The 19,700-nt window shown below is 42.2% G+C and overlaps 1 protein-coding gene across 6 annotated transcripts in view; it reads right to left on the reverse strand.

The window, feature by feature from the left end:
* LOC122086484 (DAR GTPase 2, mitochondrial) overlaps positions 1–19,700 on the reverse strand; it is a 55,189-nt gene that overhangs the window by 13,356 nt on the left and 22,133 nt on the right. For 3 of the 6 annotated variants that reach the window (XM_042655298.1, XM_042655296.1, XM_042655300.1), the window contains one exon: positions 6,776–6,847. The exons of the other annotated variants lie outside the window; for them this stretch is intronic. In XM_042655298.1, the coding sequence (XP_042511232.1) occupies positions 6,776–6,847 (72 nt within the window). The remainder of the gene's footprint in view (positions 1–6,775; positions 6,848–19,700) is intronic. 6 annotated transcript variants of the gene reach the window in all.

A 19,700-nucleotide genomic window follows, 5' to 3' on the forward strand; every position in this document is an offset into this window, starting at 1 on the left:
ATGCCTCAGCTTCTGCTATGCATGTCACCACCTTTGCACCTTCCACAACTCCGTCGTGGGTCATTGACTCTAGTGCCACTGACCACATGACCGGTACGTCCCATTACTATGACTCCTACTCCATTTGCTCTGGTAAGGACAAAGTTCGAGTAGCTGATGGTACTTTCTCCTCTATCTCTGGTAAAGGCAGTATCCCCATTACTTCTTCCATTTCACTTGCTTCTGTTCTTTATGCCCCTAACCTTACCTTGAACCTATTGTCTGTGAGCACTTTAACTAAAACCCTGAATTATTGTCACATTTTTTTCCTTTTTATTATCTTTTTTAGGATTTGGGGACGAAGAGGATTATTGGCAGTGGACGTGAGGAGGGCGGCCTATACCGTCTTGGGCCGCGGTTACCTTTTTTGCCTACACCACAGTCCTATGCATGTGGTCGTAGTGATACTAGCTTTACAGACTTTGTGATGCTTTGGCATCAGCGTTTGGGACATCCATCTTTTATTGTTATGAGGAAACAATTACTTTATTTGTTTACATCTTTTTCTTCTACTCATGTATTGTTCCTATTCATATTATGCATACTGATGTTTGGGGACCTTGCCCCACTACCTCCCTATTTTTCCATCGCTATTTTGTTTCTTTTGTGGATGATTTTTCTCGTTGTACTTGGACCATTCTTATGAAACATAAGAGTGATGTTTATGATGCCTTCAAAAACTTCTATCAAATGGTCCATACCCAGTTTGAAACTAGGATCAAAATTGTCCGGTCTGATAAAGGGGGGGAGTACATGTATGGTGGTTTACAAGACTTTCTTACTAACAAGGGTATTATCCACCAGCTTGCTTATGTTGATACACCCCAACAGAATGGGGTAGCTGAGAGGAAAAATCGTTATTTGTAAGAAGTTAGTAGAAGTCTTTTATTTGGTATGCATGTGCCTAAAAATTTTTGGTCTGAAGCTGTTCTTGCTGCAGCTTTCCTTATTAATTGCATGCCTATAAAGATTCTTAGGTCTCAAAACCCAATTGCACTCTTATCTCCTCAGTCTCCTGCTTTAACTCTTCCTCCAAAGGTGTTTGGTTGTGTTTGTTATGTGCATGTTAACAAATCCTCCCGCACTAAACTCGATCCCAAGGCTCTAAAATGTCTTTTCCTTAGGTATTCTTCCACCACCAAAGGCTACAAGTGTTATCACGCTTCATCTCGCAGGTGATTTCTTTCCAAAGATGTCACCTTTCTTGAGTCTGTCCCTTACTTTGCACCTCATCAGCATCCTCTTCAGGGGGAGAATGGAAATAAAGAGACTGCTGATGCCATTCCATTTCTTACCCCATTGCCTCTTACTTTTTTTTCATTTGATATTGGTAAGCATAAAGAGGTGGATGATGTTGCTACTGCGGATGAACTGTGTACAGAGAAGGCTCCTGTTATTGTGTACACAAGAAGGATGAAGAAGACCTGCCAAGAGTCCCCTTTGTCTCCACATCCTGATCTTTCTCCTCTTAAGTCAGGTAACATCTCCTCCCCTCATTTGGAGTTGGATCTTCCTATTGCTGTTCATAAGGGTAAGAGAGGTTATACTAATCCTATAGCCCAGTTTGTTTCCTATGATGCTCTCTCTCCTACAGGGGTTGCTTTTACAGCTGCTCTTTCCTCTGCTTCCATCCCCAAAACTATTACTGAGGCCATGTCAGACCCTAGGTGAAAACAAGCCATGTCAGAAGAAATAATGGCTCTTGAGAAGAACTGTACCTGGAAACTGGTTATCCTTCCCAAGGGGAGAATCCTAGTTAGATGCAGATGGGTCTACACGGTCAAGTACCGATCAGATGGTGCTATTGAGAGGTACAAAGCAAAATTGGTGCCAAAGGGTATAGTCAAGTATATGGGATTGACTATTAGGAGACCTTTGCTCCTGTGGCCAAACATAACTCTATAAGAGTTCTTTTATCTGTGATAGCAAATAGAGATTGGCCCCTATATCAGTTAGATGTGAAGAATGCCTTCCTCCATGGAGATTTAGAGGAGGAAGTGTCTATGCAGCCCCCTCCTGGCTTCAAGTTTTCAGGAGCCGATGGGAAGGTGTTTCTCCTAAAAAAGACACTTTATGGTTTGAAGCAGTCACCAAAGGCTTGGTTTGAGAAGTTCAGACAGGCCATTCTAAAAATTGGATACTCCCAGAGTCAAGCAGATCATAAATTATTTACCCGGAGAGGTAATGGCACCATCACAGCCCTGATTGTGTATGTTGATGATATTGTAGTGACTGGTGATGATGATGAGGAGATAACTAGGCTGAAAGCATATTTGGCCAAACAGTTTGAGATCAAGGATCTAAGACACTTGAAATATTTCTTGGGTATTGAAGTGTCAAGATCTAAGAAGGGAACCAATGTATGCCAAAGAAAATTTGTTCTAGATCTGTTGAAGGAAACAGGAATGCTGGGATGCAAACCAGCAAGTTCTCCTATTGACCAGAATCATAAGCTAGGAAAGGATTATGGCCCTTCCTTTGTTGATGTAGGGAAATACCAGAGGCTAGTGGGGAAGCTGATTTATTTGTCTCTAACTCACCCAAACATTTCTTATGCAGTGGGAGTTGTGAGCCAGTTTATGCATGCACCCAAAAGTGGACACTTGGATGCTGTGTTTTGTATCCTCAGATACTTGAAGTCCTCTCCAGGAAAAGGACTTTTGTATGCCAAGAACAATCACATGAAGATTGAAGGCTATTCCGATGTTGATTGGGCTGGATCCATTTCTGATAAGAGATCTACATCTGGTTATTGCACATTCGTGGGTGGCAACTTGGTTACATGGAGAAGTAAGAAAAAGCCGATTGTAGCCAGATCATATGCAGAGACTGAGTACAGAGCAATGGCTCATACTGTTTGTGAGCTCACTTCGTTGCATCGGTTGGTCCTCGAGTTGGGGTATGATACTGAAGGACCTATGAGACTCTACTGTGACAACAAAACAGCAATAAGTATTGCTCACAACCCAGTACAACATGATAGAACAAAGCACATTGAAGCAGACTGGCATTTCATTAAGGAGATTTGATTATGGTAATATTTGCACACCCTTTGTGAGGACAGGTGATCAATTGGCGGATATCTTCACTAAAGGACTCATTTCCCACCAGTTCAGTACCAATTTATGCAAGCTGGGAATGCATGATGTTTATTCTCCAGCTTGAGGGGGAGTTAGAACATGTGTATTAGGGGTACATTAGGAACTGTTTTATCTCAAGTTGTCCTTACATGTAATTTTTCTTATTTTCCTTATTTCTCTTTTCACCTCCCTAAGGGAGGAATATGTAATTCCCAAAACTAATATTTGAATGTAAAATGAGTGAGATGAGCAAGAGCTCAATGTTTTAAACCCCAAAACCTTGCAAGAATTGATTAGGGTTCTTCCCCTCTCTGGGATTTTTTATTCTTCCCTTCTTGGAGTTTGTTTCTTTCTAATTCTAAAAACAGATCTCCATATATTGAAGATTAAGTACAGCAACCTAGAAGGACTCACTAGTACTTGCAAGATCGAAGCCCATCTTCACTTGCGATTTCCCAAAAATTAGGGTTTCTCCCAAAACGCTAATCCCATTGATTTTTGGGTTCCCTCCGTTAGAATCAGTTGAGATTTGGAAGAGACCTTTCTCACCCCTACAAAGGAGTTTGACCAACCATGTGGCCCTATCTACCAAGGTTGTGTGTGTGATCCTCATCTTCTTGAAGATTTAAGGTTTTCTCCCAAAACCTTAATTTTCCTATCTCACCAATTCTTCTTTAAAATCAGACAATTTTTGGAGGAGTCCTTTATTACCTTTACAAGGCAATTCAATCCAAGTTTAGGCTGTTTCTGACGGCTGATTTTGAAGTTCTGGTATTTCTCCTCCCCATTGTCGATTTCTCCCTAGTACCATCATGTTTGAAGTAACTACTACAACCTCAGAATTTGATGGGAAAGGTCGCAATGAATATATACCTTTTGGTGCTTGCTCTATGAAATTGGACGAAACTAATTATCTCATTAGGCCCAGAACTACCTATCTCACTATTGCTAGCAGAGGTCTCATTAGAAGTATCACAGGAAAATTAAAGAAACCCTCTGAAGAGAGTACCCCTCAATGCAAATGGATCAGCAATGACTCTCCGGTATTGTCATTTATGATCAACTCTGTTCATCAGTCTATTTCTAAAGAATTCTTGTTGCTAGAAATTGTTTCTCAGATCTGTGTTGCTGCCAAGGAAACCTACGGGAAAATAAGGAATAATGCTTAGGTATTTGATCTTCACAAGAAAGTTCGTACCACTACTCAACAGTTCCTCTCTGTGGCCAAGTATTATACTGAACTTTGAACTTTGTGGTATGAACTTGATCACTTCGCAGACTATTATCCTTCCAGTGCTGAAGACATTGCTTCTAATAAAACATGTGGACAAAATTAGGGTGTATGATTTTTTGGCCGGTTTGAATGTTGAGTATGATCAGATTCGTGTCCAGGTACATAGCAGATCTCCCTTCCCTACTCTGGAACAAGCCTTTTCCATGGTTCACATGGAGGAGTGCCATCGTAACTCTATACTTCATCCTCCCACTACTAAGAAATCAGGCCTACAGACTGGTTCCACTACTTCTGAGGGAGTGGTCGATACTAGTGACACTACTAAGGAGGTGGTGAATTGTGAACACTGTAACAAGCGATACCATACCGAAGCAGCATGTTGGAAACTTCTTGGGAAACCAGCTGATTTTGAAGCCAAGCGTGCTCTGGTAAATCCAAGAACAAGGCTCATTAGGCTGAAACTGTTGACACACAATCTATGATACTGGTCTCTCCTAGGAGGAATTCTAGGCTTTCAGGCGTATACTTAAGGCTTCCAATTCACCAGCTCCTGCCTATTCAATCCCTTGAGGTTCCAACTTTTCCCATTTAGGTATCTTGTTTAGTGGTCACTATACATCCGTAGTCTGCAGGTCATTGTGTATGGGTAGTCTCCAATCCTTGGATCATTGATTCTGGCACCACTGATCATGATCATATGACCGGTTCTTCCAACATTATTCACCAGTATCTACCGACCTCAGGCATAGAGAAAGTTAGGGTCGCAAATGGTACTCTATCTTCAATCTTTGGAAAGGAATCTATTCAGTGTTCTTCTCACACATTAAATTCAGTTTTACATATCCCTAATTTCACTACTAACCAGCTATCTGTTTGTAGCCTTACTAGGGATTTAAACTATAAAGTAACCTTTTTCCTTCCCACTACATATTTCAGGATTTGGTATCGGGGAAGATGATTGGATGTGGTAAGGTGCAGGGTGGTCTATTTGCTTGATGATGATTGTCTCCCAACAGATACGGTTTCTACTACTCCTCAGCAGCTACACTCTGTTTCCTCTAATCTGCAACAACGGAATTGTTTTTTAGGAAACCCTCCACTTGGGACATTATCTCTTTTATTTCCGCAATTAGTTAAGTAATATAAGGGATTTCTTTTTTGCAAAGCTTATACTTTGGCTAAACAAACTGGTTCCAATTATTTTCCATTAAATAGAAGTTCTTTAATTTTCCATTTGGTTCACTCTAATATTTGTGTCACACCCTGCCTAACATTAGACTAAGGTATGCGGCACTATATACCTTACCATACCAGTTAGCCTGAACCACCAGGATCTAACATAGAGATGAACTTACACAAGAACAAAATCTTCTACCAAATCAGAGTACGCATATAAGGGATAATTTATATTTTACATAACCCACGATGATCAATCTACATGATAAATAAGAATTATAGACACAATTGAATTATAACTCACAATTACTATAATATAATCACATCTTACAAGCATAATAATTAAACCTTAAAGCAAAGGAAATCCTAGTTCAAGTTCCAACATCTAAAAACATAAATCCACAAGGGGTGAGCTTCACAAGCCCAGTGACGGGTGAGCATGCAATCACACACACATAACATCATAATGCCAACACAATCACAGTAATATCCACAGATGCACAGCCACATGATCCATTTTATTTATAAATATCCATTCTAGTTCCTAAGTCTCAATATATGGGTATAGGTGCTATAAGAACGTAGGTGGTATCCCCTTCCTAGTACGTCGGGCCTTAGAGATACAAGCTAGTTGCAAACAGGAGTCAACCAGTCCCGAAAAGAACCTTGGTCCCCCAGCCAACCCCTAGATAGTAACCCCTGACAACCATGGTCCCGGAATCCCACACCATCATCGGTCTCCCATGCTGTCCGACAGTCATGTGTATAGTACGTCGTACCATGCTGTGCCCTCTTAGGCTACAGTACGTCATATCCCGGCGTAATAGTCCTCCGTGACTTAGCATCGAGTGGGATTAACCAATACCTTACCCCATATTGGCAAGGGGTTATGACATTAGGATGTGATCCTAACCACATGCATCTCATGCATCCATAGCATTCATAGCATCCATACACACATCTGTGGCCACAGCTGTAAGACTGACCTCTGAGCCCACGGTATCGGAAAGAACCTTGGCCACACTGTGCCTCAGACCGTCAATGTTACAACCATCACCACAACTATAATTCTATACATCCAGAAAACCACAATCACATCAAAGTCGGTAAAATCATGCCACATGTGCATTATATATATTTTTATACAAAATAAATCCAAATTATGGTTTCCATCACATACATATGAGCATTCAGAACATAAAAATAAATAGAAACACTCCGTAAAGTAAAACAATCACCCACTCACCTTGATACCCAAATCTGATGCCTTTTTGTTGAGTTCCCGTCCACGGGTATCTTTGCTTAGTATCTTAGGTGCCTAATTAAAAAATTAATATTTTAGGTTAGTTTTAGTATTCACTATCCAAGGACAGCCCAACTTCCTAAAATCCTATTAAATTCTCTTACCGGAATCCAAACCAACAGTCAGACAAAGGCCATGATTCCTAAGCAGCATTTCTCCCAACAACTTACATACTTAACTAACTTGGCTCTCTAACCCCTATATAGGTCACTGACCTGATCCACACAATCTCGAGTTTCCTATTTCTCTAAACAGACCAAACCACATAGTACAGAGGTCATCAGACGCCCATCGGAGGCAACTTGTGGGTTATCATAGACCTCAGCTTACTAGGCTGATTCCCAATGCAGTCTTCTTCCTCAATATACTACTTTCTGTAAAGGGGTAAGGTCTTGCACTCCTTATGTACATTCCCTGACTATGGCAAAGTCCTCTCAGCCAATTTAGTGAAAGGTTAAGGCTCTGGAATCCGTACCATAGTCATCTTTACAGGGCTAAGTTTCACTTAGTACATATCTGTAGGCCCCACCCTTGTACAGCGTGCACCCAAACCCAACCAACAACCATATAGGGCTCTAAAATTCAAATTGGCAGGTATGACCTGGCCCAACCAGCTAGCCGATCGAGCATGCCAGAGCCCATTTTCTGAAGAATCCAATTCTACCACTGCTACTACTATACAGTGTAAGCCCAGAAATTGATTCCCTTTCTAGCCTAATTGGTATGCCCTTGTATGGAGAGTCTTATATGCTTATATGAGAAGCATATTGACCCACCTCTGGGAGTAGATTAGCTAATCTACGTATCTACACATTCCAATTTCAGAAATTCCAGGATTTAGATGGGAATTTAGGTGTTTTAGCACAATTGAATCAATTCCCCCTCTTAAACACCAAATTATAACTGTAATGGTCAGGTTACAGTCACCAAAGTCCCATCCTATCTCCAATTGAGCTCCATACTTGATTTTTCTGAAAAGAATTTCTAATCAACACCTTCAAAAATCAAATTTTAATCCAATCTAAATTCTGATTTTATTCTACTGCAAAATTCAAGCCACAATCAGCCTAATTGCCTCATCAATTTGCAGGAATTGACCCTGATTGCTAAAATCCCCAATTCTAGGGTTTACAGAGATGGTTTCAAGGCAATTAGGTCTCAGAACCTATTAAATTTTAGGGATTCTTCTACTGGGGAGCTTATTAGAGCACAGGAATCTGATTACAGTCCTTATTGGACTGAAATCCCTAATCCTAATTATGAATTCAGATGAACCAGTTTAAATTCTGCAATTGTACATGGCAGAATTTCATACCTGTTGGCCGAACTGTTCAATAACAGCCCTAAGTGCAGAAGCCCTCATCCTTTCTTTATTCTTCCCTTCTCTCCTCCTTTCTTCTTTTTCTCTTTTCCTTCTTCTTTTCTTTGCTGCTAACAGTAACCGTATGGCACAAATGAGGCATTAGGGCTGATAGAAAATATTTATAGGCCAGCCCAAATGAGACCTTAGGGGTGTTTGGCTGGACCCTATAACTTGATTTAAATTAATCTAAAACTTTAACATCTCATAACCCCATGTAGGCCCCACTGCCCACTAAGGTAAATGGCGGGTTGCAATCCTCAAATAGACCCCTACACATGGTAGGAGTGCAAGGAGCAATGCTGCAGAGAAGTGGGCCCCACAAAAAAAACCTAATTTTTCAGTATTCTACCAGCCAAACTGTCTGGTTGGTTGCCTTATTTTTGGCCTTCCAGCACACTAATCCTCTGTCTTACATTACCTGGCATGTGTGGGGCCATTCCCACAAATTTCGACTATTTTACCCCTCCTACTTGACTATTAAATTTGCCAATTTCTCCCTTCTACTGTTGTACATGTGTGATCCATAAGATAACAGCCTATTTCCCATGTGCCGGTTAGGTCCTGACACTCGGAAACAACTGCTACAAAATTCAGGATGTTACAATTCCCCCCCCCTTACAAAAATTTCGTCCTCGAAATTTGCGAAACTGTTCGTCACCAAGGATCCATTCCAATACTTCAATACCACTCTTAACCTCTAATTTGTATCTTTATTAGGTTCACTTATAACACGGCTACATGACTAGGTAGTACCAGAAAATTTTAGCCGAGCACTGTAACCTCTCTTCCAGCTATACTAGTTTCTTCCAGTTCTCCCTTAGCACTTCAGATGTAAGGAAAATCACTTGGATACTATATTTCGCAAACTTAACTCTTTACTTCTTTACTGCATAATTCAGTATCATTTTTGTTTCCATTCTACAGGTATATTGTGTTACTATCCAAACCCACACCAAATCTCAGTGTGGATTACAGAGTCCCCAAGGATACCACTTTCTTTTCTTCTTAATAACTTTCCAAATTCCAGTCTCTTCTTGGTTGTCTATATCAGAATTGGGATCTTTAATTCCAAGGGTTACTAACATACTTCCTTATACATAACTAAGAGAACCACTTACATATATCTGCTTAATATCCTAGTCAATTTACGTCGGTCTCCTTTTAGACCATTAATCACCTCATTTTTCACTAGAACCATTGGAATTCCAATAATTCTTTATAGTGCGATGCTCAAACTATCCGTCATAAATCTCAGAATTTTCTAAGGTTCTGTACATTTCTTCTTCCTTTCTCCATATTGCTAAGTCTGGTCAATATACTTAATCCCCTGTCATCCACCAAAGTATTCCCGGATCTAAGCGAGAAAACTTGAAAATATCTTCAAATATCATAACTCAGTTTATTATTCCTCCACAAATTCAAAATCAGTTTATCATCTAGATCATATCATATCCTCACATCCGTATACATCTATCCTCAAATCAGACAGTTAATTTCCATCCACTGTCATACATATCCCTTTCTTTATTTATTATGCATTTTCAAAATTCTATGCAATTTGATCCAATAATTTTCTTGGCAATGCAATTATATGCTGCCACCCTAAACTTCCAAAAATTTGAAATAACTCATAGCATCCCTTTGTTTTTGTTCAACATTCTTATTTATATACCTTAAATTTTCATCTCATCTACAGAATTCATTCTCAAATTCACACATGCAAATCCAAAAGTATCTCCAATCCTTTAAAACCTTACTCTGTTAATTACATTAAGATCACATTCCTATTCCCCCACATATTTAAATCGCAGATGCACAGATGGGGAATCGAACCTAAGACCGTGCGCCTAATCCACACAATCCCTAGTTCACCCTAACCATCTAGGCAATCCACGGGTGCATATAGAATAAATAAGAAAACACACACACACATACACACTCACACAATGCGTACGACAGGGTTCGATCCCACGACCTCCTCCCCTGGGTGCCGGCTCCACAAACCGAAGCTACCACCACTAGGCTATCCTAATGTTCGTATTATTTAATCATGTAGGAACAGTAAGAACCCAAATCTGAATCCTTAAAGAGCCTAACCATTTAATCAGTCGAGAAAAAACCCGAAGGCACAACATGTTTTGGGCTTTAAGTAATTATTTAAGTACAATATCACAACTGAATTCAACGTAATCAATGCTGACATCATACAATACTAAAGATAGATTTTGATAATTTAACATTTCATACTTAGTATTTTTATCTTAAAATAAATCAAAACTTATCTTGACTGCAATCACATATCTGCCAAAAGCCCATCTTGATCAGCTAAATCAACAAATCCTCAATTGCATTCAAATTATCATCCACACACATTTCCCCGTTCGAATTTATGTTCTCAAACTGAAACCGTACGTCTCTTCCATGCCTATCACACATCTCACTCATGCACCTTAAAATTCCAAATTTATGATCTTAAAACAAAACTTAAACTGCACATATTACACCATAAAAATTTCAGAGCTTACTGAGCAAAATTTGCACAACCGGCAGGTTAAGGACCACGACAAACTGGCCGGTTCACCTAACTGTAGACATAAAAATTCTACCCGAGAGCTCCAATCTTCATTTCAGAAATCCAATTGTAGCGAGCTTCTTCACTGATCTACCGCAATACTTCATTCTAACACTTTCCCGGCTATTTTCTCGTGTTTCCACCTCCATACATCATCATTGGTAAGTGCATTCTTCCCTTTTTCACCACTTTCATGGTAAATTTCCATTTTTAGGGAATATGGTAATCTAGGTTTCATTTCTTGCAATTTCTTACAGTTTCTTACAATTCCTTTCATTAATTTGCTGCATTTACATGTTCTTGGTGTTTTTTATGTGTAGTTTAATATGCCTTCACCAAGATTTACACGTAGCATGGTTGCTACCGTCTTGATTGGTTAAATGGCCCATTTGGTTTTGCACTCCAACTGACCAAGCAAATTAGGGCAGCTTCTCTTCCCGTCCCATTGCTGTTGAAAAACCTATTATCACAGTGGATCTTCAAATTTTCAGTGTCCAGAAAAATTTGACGCTTTAGGTTGGGAAGCCATACTCAAGGTAGAGGAAGATGTGTATCCTAGACTTGTAAGAGCTTTCTATTACAACCTCAGTGGAAAGTATATTAGGGGTGGAAAGTACCATACCAACAGTAGGGTGGGTGGCACAGACATCACCTTGACCACAACAGAATTTGGTCAGGCCATTGGTGTCTCATGAGGGCAACAAAACTTACTGTCCTCATAGGAGCTTCCAGAGCTACTTCACTAACATTAAGCATGACATTGTGCGGAAAGTGGTAGTAGCAGGGGGAGAGGCAAACTGGACCTTGATTGCGAACTGGCGACCTATACTAAGAGTGTTGTGCAGGATAGTGTACTATACTACCTATTTGTGGTCACTTCAGTGAGGTATACTTGATGCAGGCATATACAACTTTTTGCCTATATGTGGGTGAGCGGATCAGCTTACCTTATTTGATGATGAGACATATGGTACACCACATCATTCCTCCAAGAGATGGTCATTTACTCATGGAAAGACCTTGACCAAAATATTCCGACAGTTCAGAATTTGCTTAGATAGCAAGGTGAAGAAGACTACACCTACTCCATTTGATAGGTCTATTCTGGAGGAGATGGACTTACACCAGCAGGCAGATAATGATGATGAGGCACCAACTGTTGATCCACCAGTTGCTGATCCAACTCATGAGCCTATGGATGGAGGTGACCAGGAAATGGACATAGACATTGAAGATATGGGCATGGGAGTTGATGGGGGAGATGGAGATGAGGGGGATGAGTTAGATGGGAACCTACCACATGGGAATGTGGGAGATATTCCTAGGCATATACCATCTGAGGAGATCCCTCATACTAGTCACTCTGGGATATACCATAGGAAATATCTCAGGATCCATTCTAACTACCTTGAGGTAAATTTTCTCCACCTCTATCTGTCGTGAAATTCGATCCTATTACTTTTCTTACTCCTCCCTCATTTTTCATTGTGGGTTCCTTTACACCTTCTACTTCCATAAGTGATCTTGACATGCGAGAGCTGATGGACTATATCTCGAGAGGATTCTCTCAAATGCATTATAATGTCGTCTCTATGGACACCCGACTCACCTACAAGCTAGACACTTTTGGTTCCAGGGTCACCACTCTAAAGACCTTTGTGTAAGGTATGGTGGAGTTCCTATGCGTTCCACCAGAGTTCAGACCTCCACTATACCAGCCTCCGCAGTAGTCATCAGCCTCTACCAGCTAACAACCCCAGCGATGACGGATAACCTACTCTCTTTCTGAATTTTGACTTTTTGACTGACCTAGATCAGTATTAGGCTTAGTTCTTAAGTGTTTATGTTCCCTGTGTTTCACTTCCAATGTTTTTTTTATTATTTTATTATTATTATTATCATTGTTATTTATTTTTTTCTCTCTTCTTCTATCTGATGTTTCTTTGTGTTAGTTGTACTGTAAGACAATCAAAGTGAATGACTTATGATATTTTTATAAATTATGTATGTTTCCAGCTTTTGCTCCTATACTACTCCCAATTGTCTCTAAGATTTATGCACCAATCTGGAGAGTTTTAATCCAACCCTAATTGATCACCACCAACCTAAGACATTGTATCCTGTGAAGTTTATAACTATATTGCTATGATATCATCTTGTCACATCCAGCCTCACGTTAGACCAAGGTATGCGGCACTGGATACCTTACCGTACCAGTCAGCATGAACCACCAGGATCTAATGTAGAGATGAACTTACACAGTACAAAATCTTTTACCAAATCAGAGTACGTATATAAGGGATAATTTATATTTTGCATAACCTATGGTGACCAATCTAAATGATAAATGATAATTATAGACACAATTGAATTATAACTCACAATTACCATAATATAATCACATCTTACAAGCATAATAACTCAACCTTAAAGTAAAGGAAATCCCAATCCTCCACCACATGTCTCATTGACACAACCTCACAACCATTGCAGAGTCTCGATCCTCTCTAGCTCAAGTTCCACCATCTAAAAACATAAATCCACGAGGGGTGAGCTTCACAAGCCCAGTGAGGGGTGAGCATGCAATCACACACACAACATCATGATGCCAACACACTTATAGTAATATCCAAAGATGCACAGCCACATGATCCATTTTATTTATAAATATCCATTATAGTTTTTTTTGGGTGAATAAATAATTCATTACCAAAGAGAAAGGAACATACAATCCCGAGAAGGAAAGGGGGGAGAGGAGATTATAATATCTTAAAGATGAGGGGCATCCCTGATGATGGAGCTGGGCAGCTCCCAGGAGTTTACAATATGACAATTCCTAGGGGTAGGGTTACAAAGGGTAGAGATCCGAGAGATTTTTCCTTTGATATCAAAAGAGATGGAGCTCCAAATCTTATCCAAAGAGCGAGAATTGGAGGTCCATTTCCTATGATTTCTCTCCATCCAGATCTGATTGATGGTGGCGCAAAAGGCAAGTTTTCCCACAAGATCACAAATTATTTTTCCCTGGTAAGTCATATCCATCCAGATCCATTCCCTATGGAAAGGAAGAATAGATCTGTTTGTTGGCTAGCATTTGGAGAGGACCCACTTCCATATGGAGTTGGAGATGGGGCAGGCAAAGAAGAGATGCTCGATATCTTCCGGCTCATTACCACAAAAGATGCACATAGGGTCAACCTGGATGCCTCTGAGGATGAGCATAGTATTCGTGGGCAAGGAGTTGGTGAAGACTCTCCAGGCTGTGAAGCTCTGGCGGGGGATGTGACGAGGGAACCATACGAGTTTGTGCCAAGGAGAGACTGGCCTATGCATCCTGACAAATTCCCAAGAAGCCTTAAAAGAGAAGAGCTTAGAGGCAGCCGACAGCCAAAGAATGGAATCTTGCTCTTGCCTAAGAGATGGCTGAATAGGAGGCAGGGAGTTTCATATGTCCGCATGCTGGGACATAGATTGACTCGGAGGGGACTAGTTGCCCAAAGTTATGATATCTGATACTAGAGCAAACTTAGATAAGCCCGAGTTGTAAATACTTTTGGCACTAATAGAATGGAAGAGAATGCCTTTGGGGTGCCAAGAGTTGAGCCATAGGAGAGTGCTGGTTCCATCTTTGATCTGGGATGAGATGGCAGGAGAGATAGTATGCCTGATTCCCATGATCTTTTTCCAAACCCAAGAAGCATTAACAGGGATTTTGGCCATCCAAAAGGAGTCTAACTTGAGGAGGCTCGAATAGACCCAGTCAACCCATATACTCTTCTATTTAGAAACAATCTTCCAAGCCAATTTGATGATGCCAACAAGATTGACATCTTTGATCCTCCTCAACTCTAAGCCTCCTTTAGACTTGGGGAGGTAAGTGGCAGCCTAGCTATAGGGGCGAAGGAATCTGGTACACTCACTCCTTTCCAAAGAAAGGTAGCAAAAATGGATTCAATCTTAGAGATAATAGATTCCGGGAGGCCATATATACCGGACCAGCAAATGTAGGAAGCCTGTAGCATAGATCTGATTAGCACAAGCCTTCCAACAAAGGACAATAGTTTTCCTTTCTATAGTTGGAGACGCTTCCTGATGAGGTCAAGCATAAGAGAACAGTGATGAGCAGTTAGCCTGGCCGGGATGAGAGGGAGACCAAGATACTTCACAGGGAGCCTCCCTAAGGTGAATCCAATTTGAAGGACCAAAGATGATTTGTCCACATCAAGAACCCCTGCTAAGAATAGGAGGGACTTGGCCAAATTTATTCTGAGGCCAGACAAGGCAACAAACTGGTTTAGGCAACCCATAATGCTCTGAATGGAAGAAGTATCCGCTTTGGAGAATATCATCAAATCATCTACAAGGGTGGGGTGGGTAAGCTTCAAATCTTTACACTTGGGAATGGCAGAAATAAGCTTCTGATCCGTGGCCACATGCAGACTTCTAAAGAGGACTTCCATACCTAAGCAGATGTAAGGAGAGAGGGGGCATCCCTGTCTGATACCTATTGAAGAGAAGAATCCCGTCAGGCTACCATTCACCAGGACCGAGAACTGAGGGAAGGCAATGCAATGGTGAATCCAGTTGGAGAAGTTAGGAGGGAATCCTATGCTGTTAAGGACCGAGATAATATAGTCCCATCTAAGAGAGTCAAAGGCCTTGTGGGTATCAATTTTCATAAGGGTGGCTGAAGAGTGCGACTTCCTTTCAAACCCTCTAACAATTTCATGACAGATGACACAGAATAATATTGTCCCCTATGCTCCTCCCTAGAATAAAGGCCGATTGGTTATTATTGACCAAGGAGTCAACCACCAGCTTAAGTCTGTTTGCAAGGATCTTGGCAATGAACTTGTAAAGAAGATTGAATAAAGAGATATAGGCCTGAAATCTATTATAGTATCAGCCCCCTCTTTCTTAGGGATGAGGTAGAGAAAAGTATGGCTAATTCCTTTGATCTGACTTGGATTGAAGAAGAAACTTTTAACTACGTTGATTACGTCCTCTTTGATAAGGTCACAAGAAGAGGAAAAAAATCTCAAACTGAATCTGTCTAGGCCTAAGGCTTTATTAGCCTTGTGGGAAAGGATAGAAGCTTGAATCTCTTCATCAGTAGGGATAGTCAAAACCATATCAGACATAGCCCCAATGATGGATTTATCCAACATGCCATTTGGAATATAAGAGCCAGAAGTTGAAGCCGGGTTTAATAAGTTCTTGAAGTAGCCAACCGCCTCACTTTTTATCTCATCAACTTTGTGAACCTGAATTCCTTCAGAAGTAGTTAGCGTGAGAATTGAGTTGAAATTGTTTCTAGCTTTCACAGACTTATGGAAATAATCTGTATTTGTATCACCTAGCCCACCCAATTAATTCTGGATTTCTGCTTAAGGAAGCTCTCTTCTTGGGCCAAGAGGGTTGAGAGGTTTGCAAATTCAGCTTTCTCTTCTTCAGCCAAAGAGTGATTTAGAGGGTCAAACTGCAACTGAATCTGAATGGATGAGAGATTGTTCCTGCAAACATTAACTTGAGAAGAAATGTTCCCGAAGGAGTTAGTATTCCAAGCTTTGAGGGTAAGCTTGACATTCTTCAGCTTTCTGGCCAAGGCTAAAAGAGGGGTGGAGAATGCATTAACTGGTTTCTGCCAAGCCTCTTTCACAATGGAGGGGTAATCTGGATGGGAGGTCCACATGTCAAAAAATTTGAAGGGTTTTGGGCCAAAGGAGGTGTAGGGGTGGATGGAAAGATAAATGGGGGCTATGGTCGGAAATATTTGGGTTCTCAAAGGTTGCATGGGAGGAAGGGAAATTGGAAAGCCAGGCCTCATTGACAGGGATTCTATCAAGCTTGCAGGCAATACGGGTCTGCCCCGATCTTTTGTTATTCCAAGTAAATTTATTTCCAGACCATCTGAGGTCATTTACAGAAATGTCTTCAATGCATGCATTTAGGGCTTCAACACTGGATATGTCAATCTCTCCCCCTCCTTGCTTCCCATGGGTGTACCTGACTATATTGAAGTCCCCACATATCCCCCAAGAGAGGGGGCCTAATTGATTTGCAATGCGTCTAATGTCATTCCAGAGGATTTCCCGATCAGTCGCCCTATTGGAAGCATAAACGGCAGTAAGGAAAAAGGAGGACCTGTTTACAGGGTCAGAAATAGAAAGATGGAGGTATTGGGAGGTGGAAGAGAGAAGAGTGACATTCAGCTTGGAATTGTCCCACAAGAAACAAATACGACCATTGGGGTGGGAGGAGTGGTTTGAAAGGAAAAGCCAACCAGGGGCAACAAAGGAGACAATTTTGGCCATGGACGAATCCTTGACATGGGTTTCAAGTAGGTAGCAAAAGGAGGATCTTAGTTCTTTAATAAGGGCTCGCACGGCAGAGTGCTTAGAAGGGGAGTTCAGGCCCTGGTATTCCAGATTAGGCCTTGGGACATTAGGAACAGTTGGGCGGGGGCAACGACTTCACCACAGGGGTGTCACAAACTTCCAGCACTGGGCGGGACTTACTTCTCTGATAAGGACGAGGAGTAGCAGAGGGGCGAGCTTGCTGGATGATGCAGCAAGGATCAGCTTGAGTGCCACCAACTTTGGAGGAAGTAGGGCGGTGACCTTTTTTCTTTGGTTTAGGGTGGACGATAAGGCAGTTGGGCGAAGAAGATAGCCCAGATTGGGTCGGAGGATCCAAGCCCGAGTCTGAAAATATCGTAAGAATAGTATGAGAATTCTGGGTCTGGTGTTGGATATGGGCCTGAGCCATAGAGTACGAAGGCATATGGGTAAGATTAAGGGGTTAGCTTGAATGAGGGCCTCATCGTGATAGAGGGGGGTGGGCCTGGTCACATCAAAGGGGGAAGTGGGCCTAGCCGATTCATCAAGGTCTAGAGTCCGAAGGCATATGGGTAAGATTAAGGGGTTAGCCTGAATAAGGGCCTCATCGTGATAGAGGGGGTTGGGCCTGGTCGCATCAAAGGGGGAAGTGGGCCTAGCCAATTCATAAAGGTCCACAGGAGCCAGCCCAGTGGAGTCCTTGCCATAGGATGACGAGGCATCAATGGGGGTAGCACGTGTCTCGAGAGGCCTATTTGAGCTCTCCTTTCTCGCCACAAGAAAAGAGGGAAAATCCCTCCTTGAAGGGGAAGGCGGTGATGGCGACCTCAAGAAAGGAGGCTTAGACGCAGTAGAGGCAGAGTTGGAGTTGTCTCCATCTGTGTCCAAGGATCCCTCTTCGAATTCCGAGCCAGTAGAGTGGTCTGAGTCTTCATCAGAGGAGGAAGAAGTTTGAGAAGAGGTGGTGGTATCCTCTAAATCTCATTCGACAGGGGATGGAGCTCGCACGTCAACATCGCCTTCAGTAGTCCGGGTTGGTTCTTCGAGGCAGCCCGACACTTCGGCCAAAATGGCAAACCTATTTTAACCATCGGGTAAAGCCCTATCCACCACCGGAGGGACATTAGGGCAATGGTCGACAGAGGAAGCAGCTGTAGCGGCGGTGGTTCTAGTGGGGCTGCGGATACGAGCACGCCCTCTCCTTCCTCTCCCTCTGACCGTAGGACGAAGGGGAGGACAAGATCGATTCTGGGACATCATCAATCGATCGCTAGCAGATGCCAATAGCTCTGAATGTAAGGCATCGTCTCTCACCAAGGTCAGCATTCGAGGGCAAGAAAATGAATCATGTCCAAAGACTCTGGAACCAGTGCATGGGGGGGCTTCCAATCATACGAGGTCAGCTGCTGGAAGGCTAAATCTTCTCCATCCTGGATGGAGATGGAGTGAGGAAGCTCTGCCGCTGCATCCACCTCAATGCATATTCTGGTATAAATTAGCCTTTCTTTTTTATTCGTTTAAGCGTCAGAACAAATGGGAGTACCCAAGACAGATCCTATCGCACTCAGACCAGCCTCACACCAAAAGTGCAAAGGAAGCCTAGGAAGGGAGACCCAAATTGGAATGGTGGAGAAGTCCACTCGGTTGAGTAGAAGTTGACGGCGCCAAGGTCTGAGGAAAATGGGAGAACGTCTGACGAGCCAAGGCCCTCCTTCGAGACATCTGAGACGATCATTTTCATCCGAGAGTCTGAACAAGAAAAGCCCATGGTCCAAAAGGAAGACATCGACCATTCCAATGGGATGCCATTGCTTCAACAGGGAAAGCTTCACTATATGGAAGGGGGGTCATTTCCCCAGGAATTGTCCCAGAAGAGAACAATTCCAACGGGAAGCCTTAAAGTCAAGGATCCCCTTGGGGCATACCGCCACACGGGAGCCATCAATGTTAGCAGGAGGGACAAAATACAGAGGGAGACATTTCGAAGGTGCAGAGGGAGAGGACTTAAAGTGAGAGTTCCAGGGCACTCCAAGAGGAGGGGGTGAGGAGGAGGGAGACAGGGTGGGTGGGGGAGGAGTAATCTGGCAAGGGGGCACGCCGGCCATAACTCAGGTCACGGGAGAGGAGATCCTTTTTCAAAACATGACCCAAATATGGGTAATATTCTTAAAAGACATTCTGCAAGTCTTACCAATAAATGGCCTATCCATTCTAGTTACTAAGCCTTAATATGTGGGTATAAGTGGTTTAAGCAACGTAGGTGGTATCCCCTTCGCAGTACGTCGGGCCTCAGAGATACAAGCTAGTTGGAACCAGGAGTTAGCCAGTCCCAGAAAAAAACTCGGTCCCCCGGCCAACCCCTAGATAGTAACCCCTGACAACCACGGTCCTGGAATCTTACACCGTCATCGGTCTCCCATGTTGTCCAACAGTCATGTGTACACTACGTCATACTATGTTGTGCCCTCTCAAGATATAGTACGTCGTATCCGAGAGTAGTAGTCCTTCGTGACCTACCACCGAGTCGGATTAGCCAATACCATACCCCTTATTGGCAAGGGGTTATAGCACTGGGATATGATCCTAACCATATGC

This window comes from Macadamia integrifolia, chromosome 8 (assembly GCF_013358625.1).
Source record: "Macadamia integrifolia cultivar HAES 741 chromosome 8, SCU_Mint_v3, whole genome shotgun sequence".
NCBI lineage: Eukaryota > Viridiplantae > Streptophyta > Magnoliopsida > Proteales > Proteaceae > Macadamia > Macadamia integrifolia.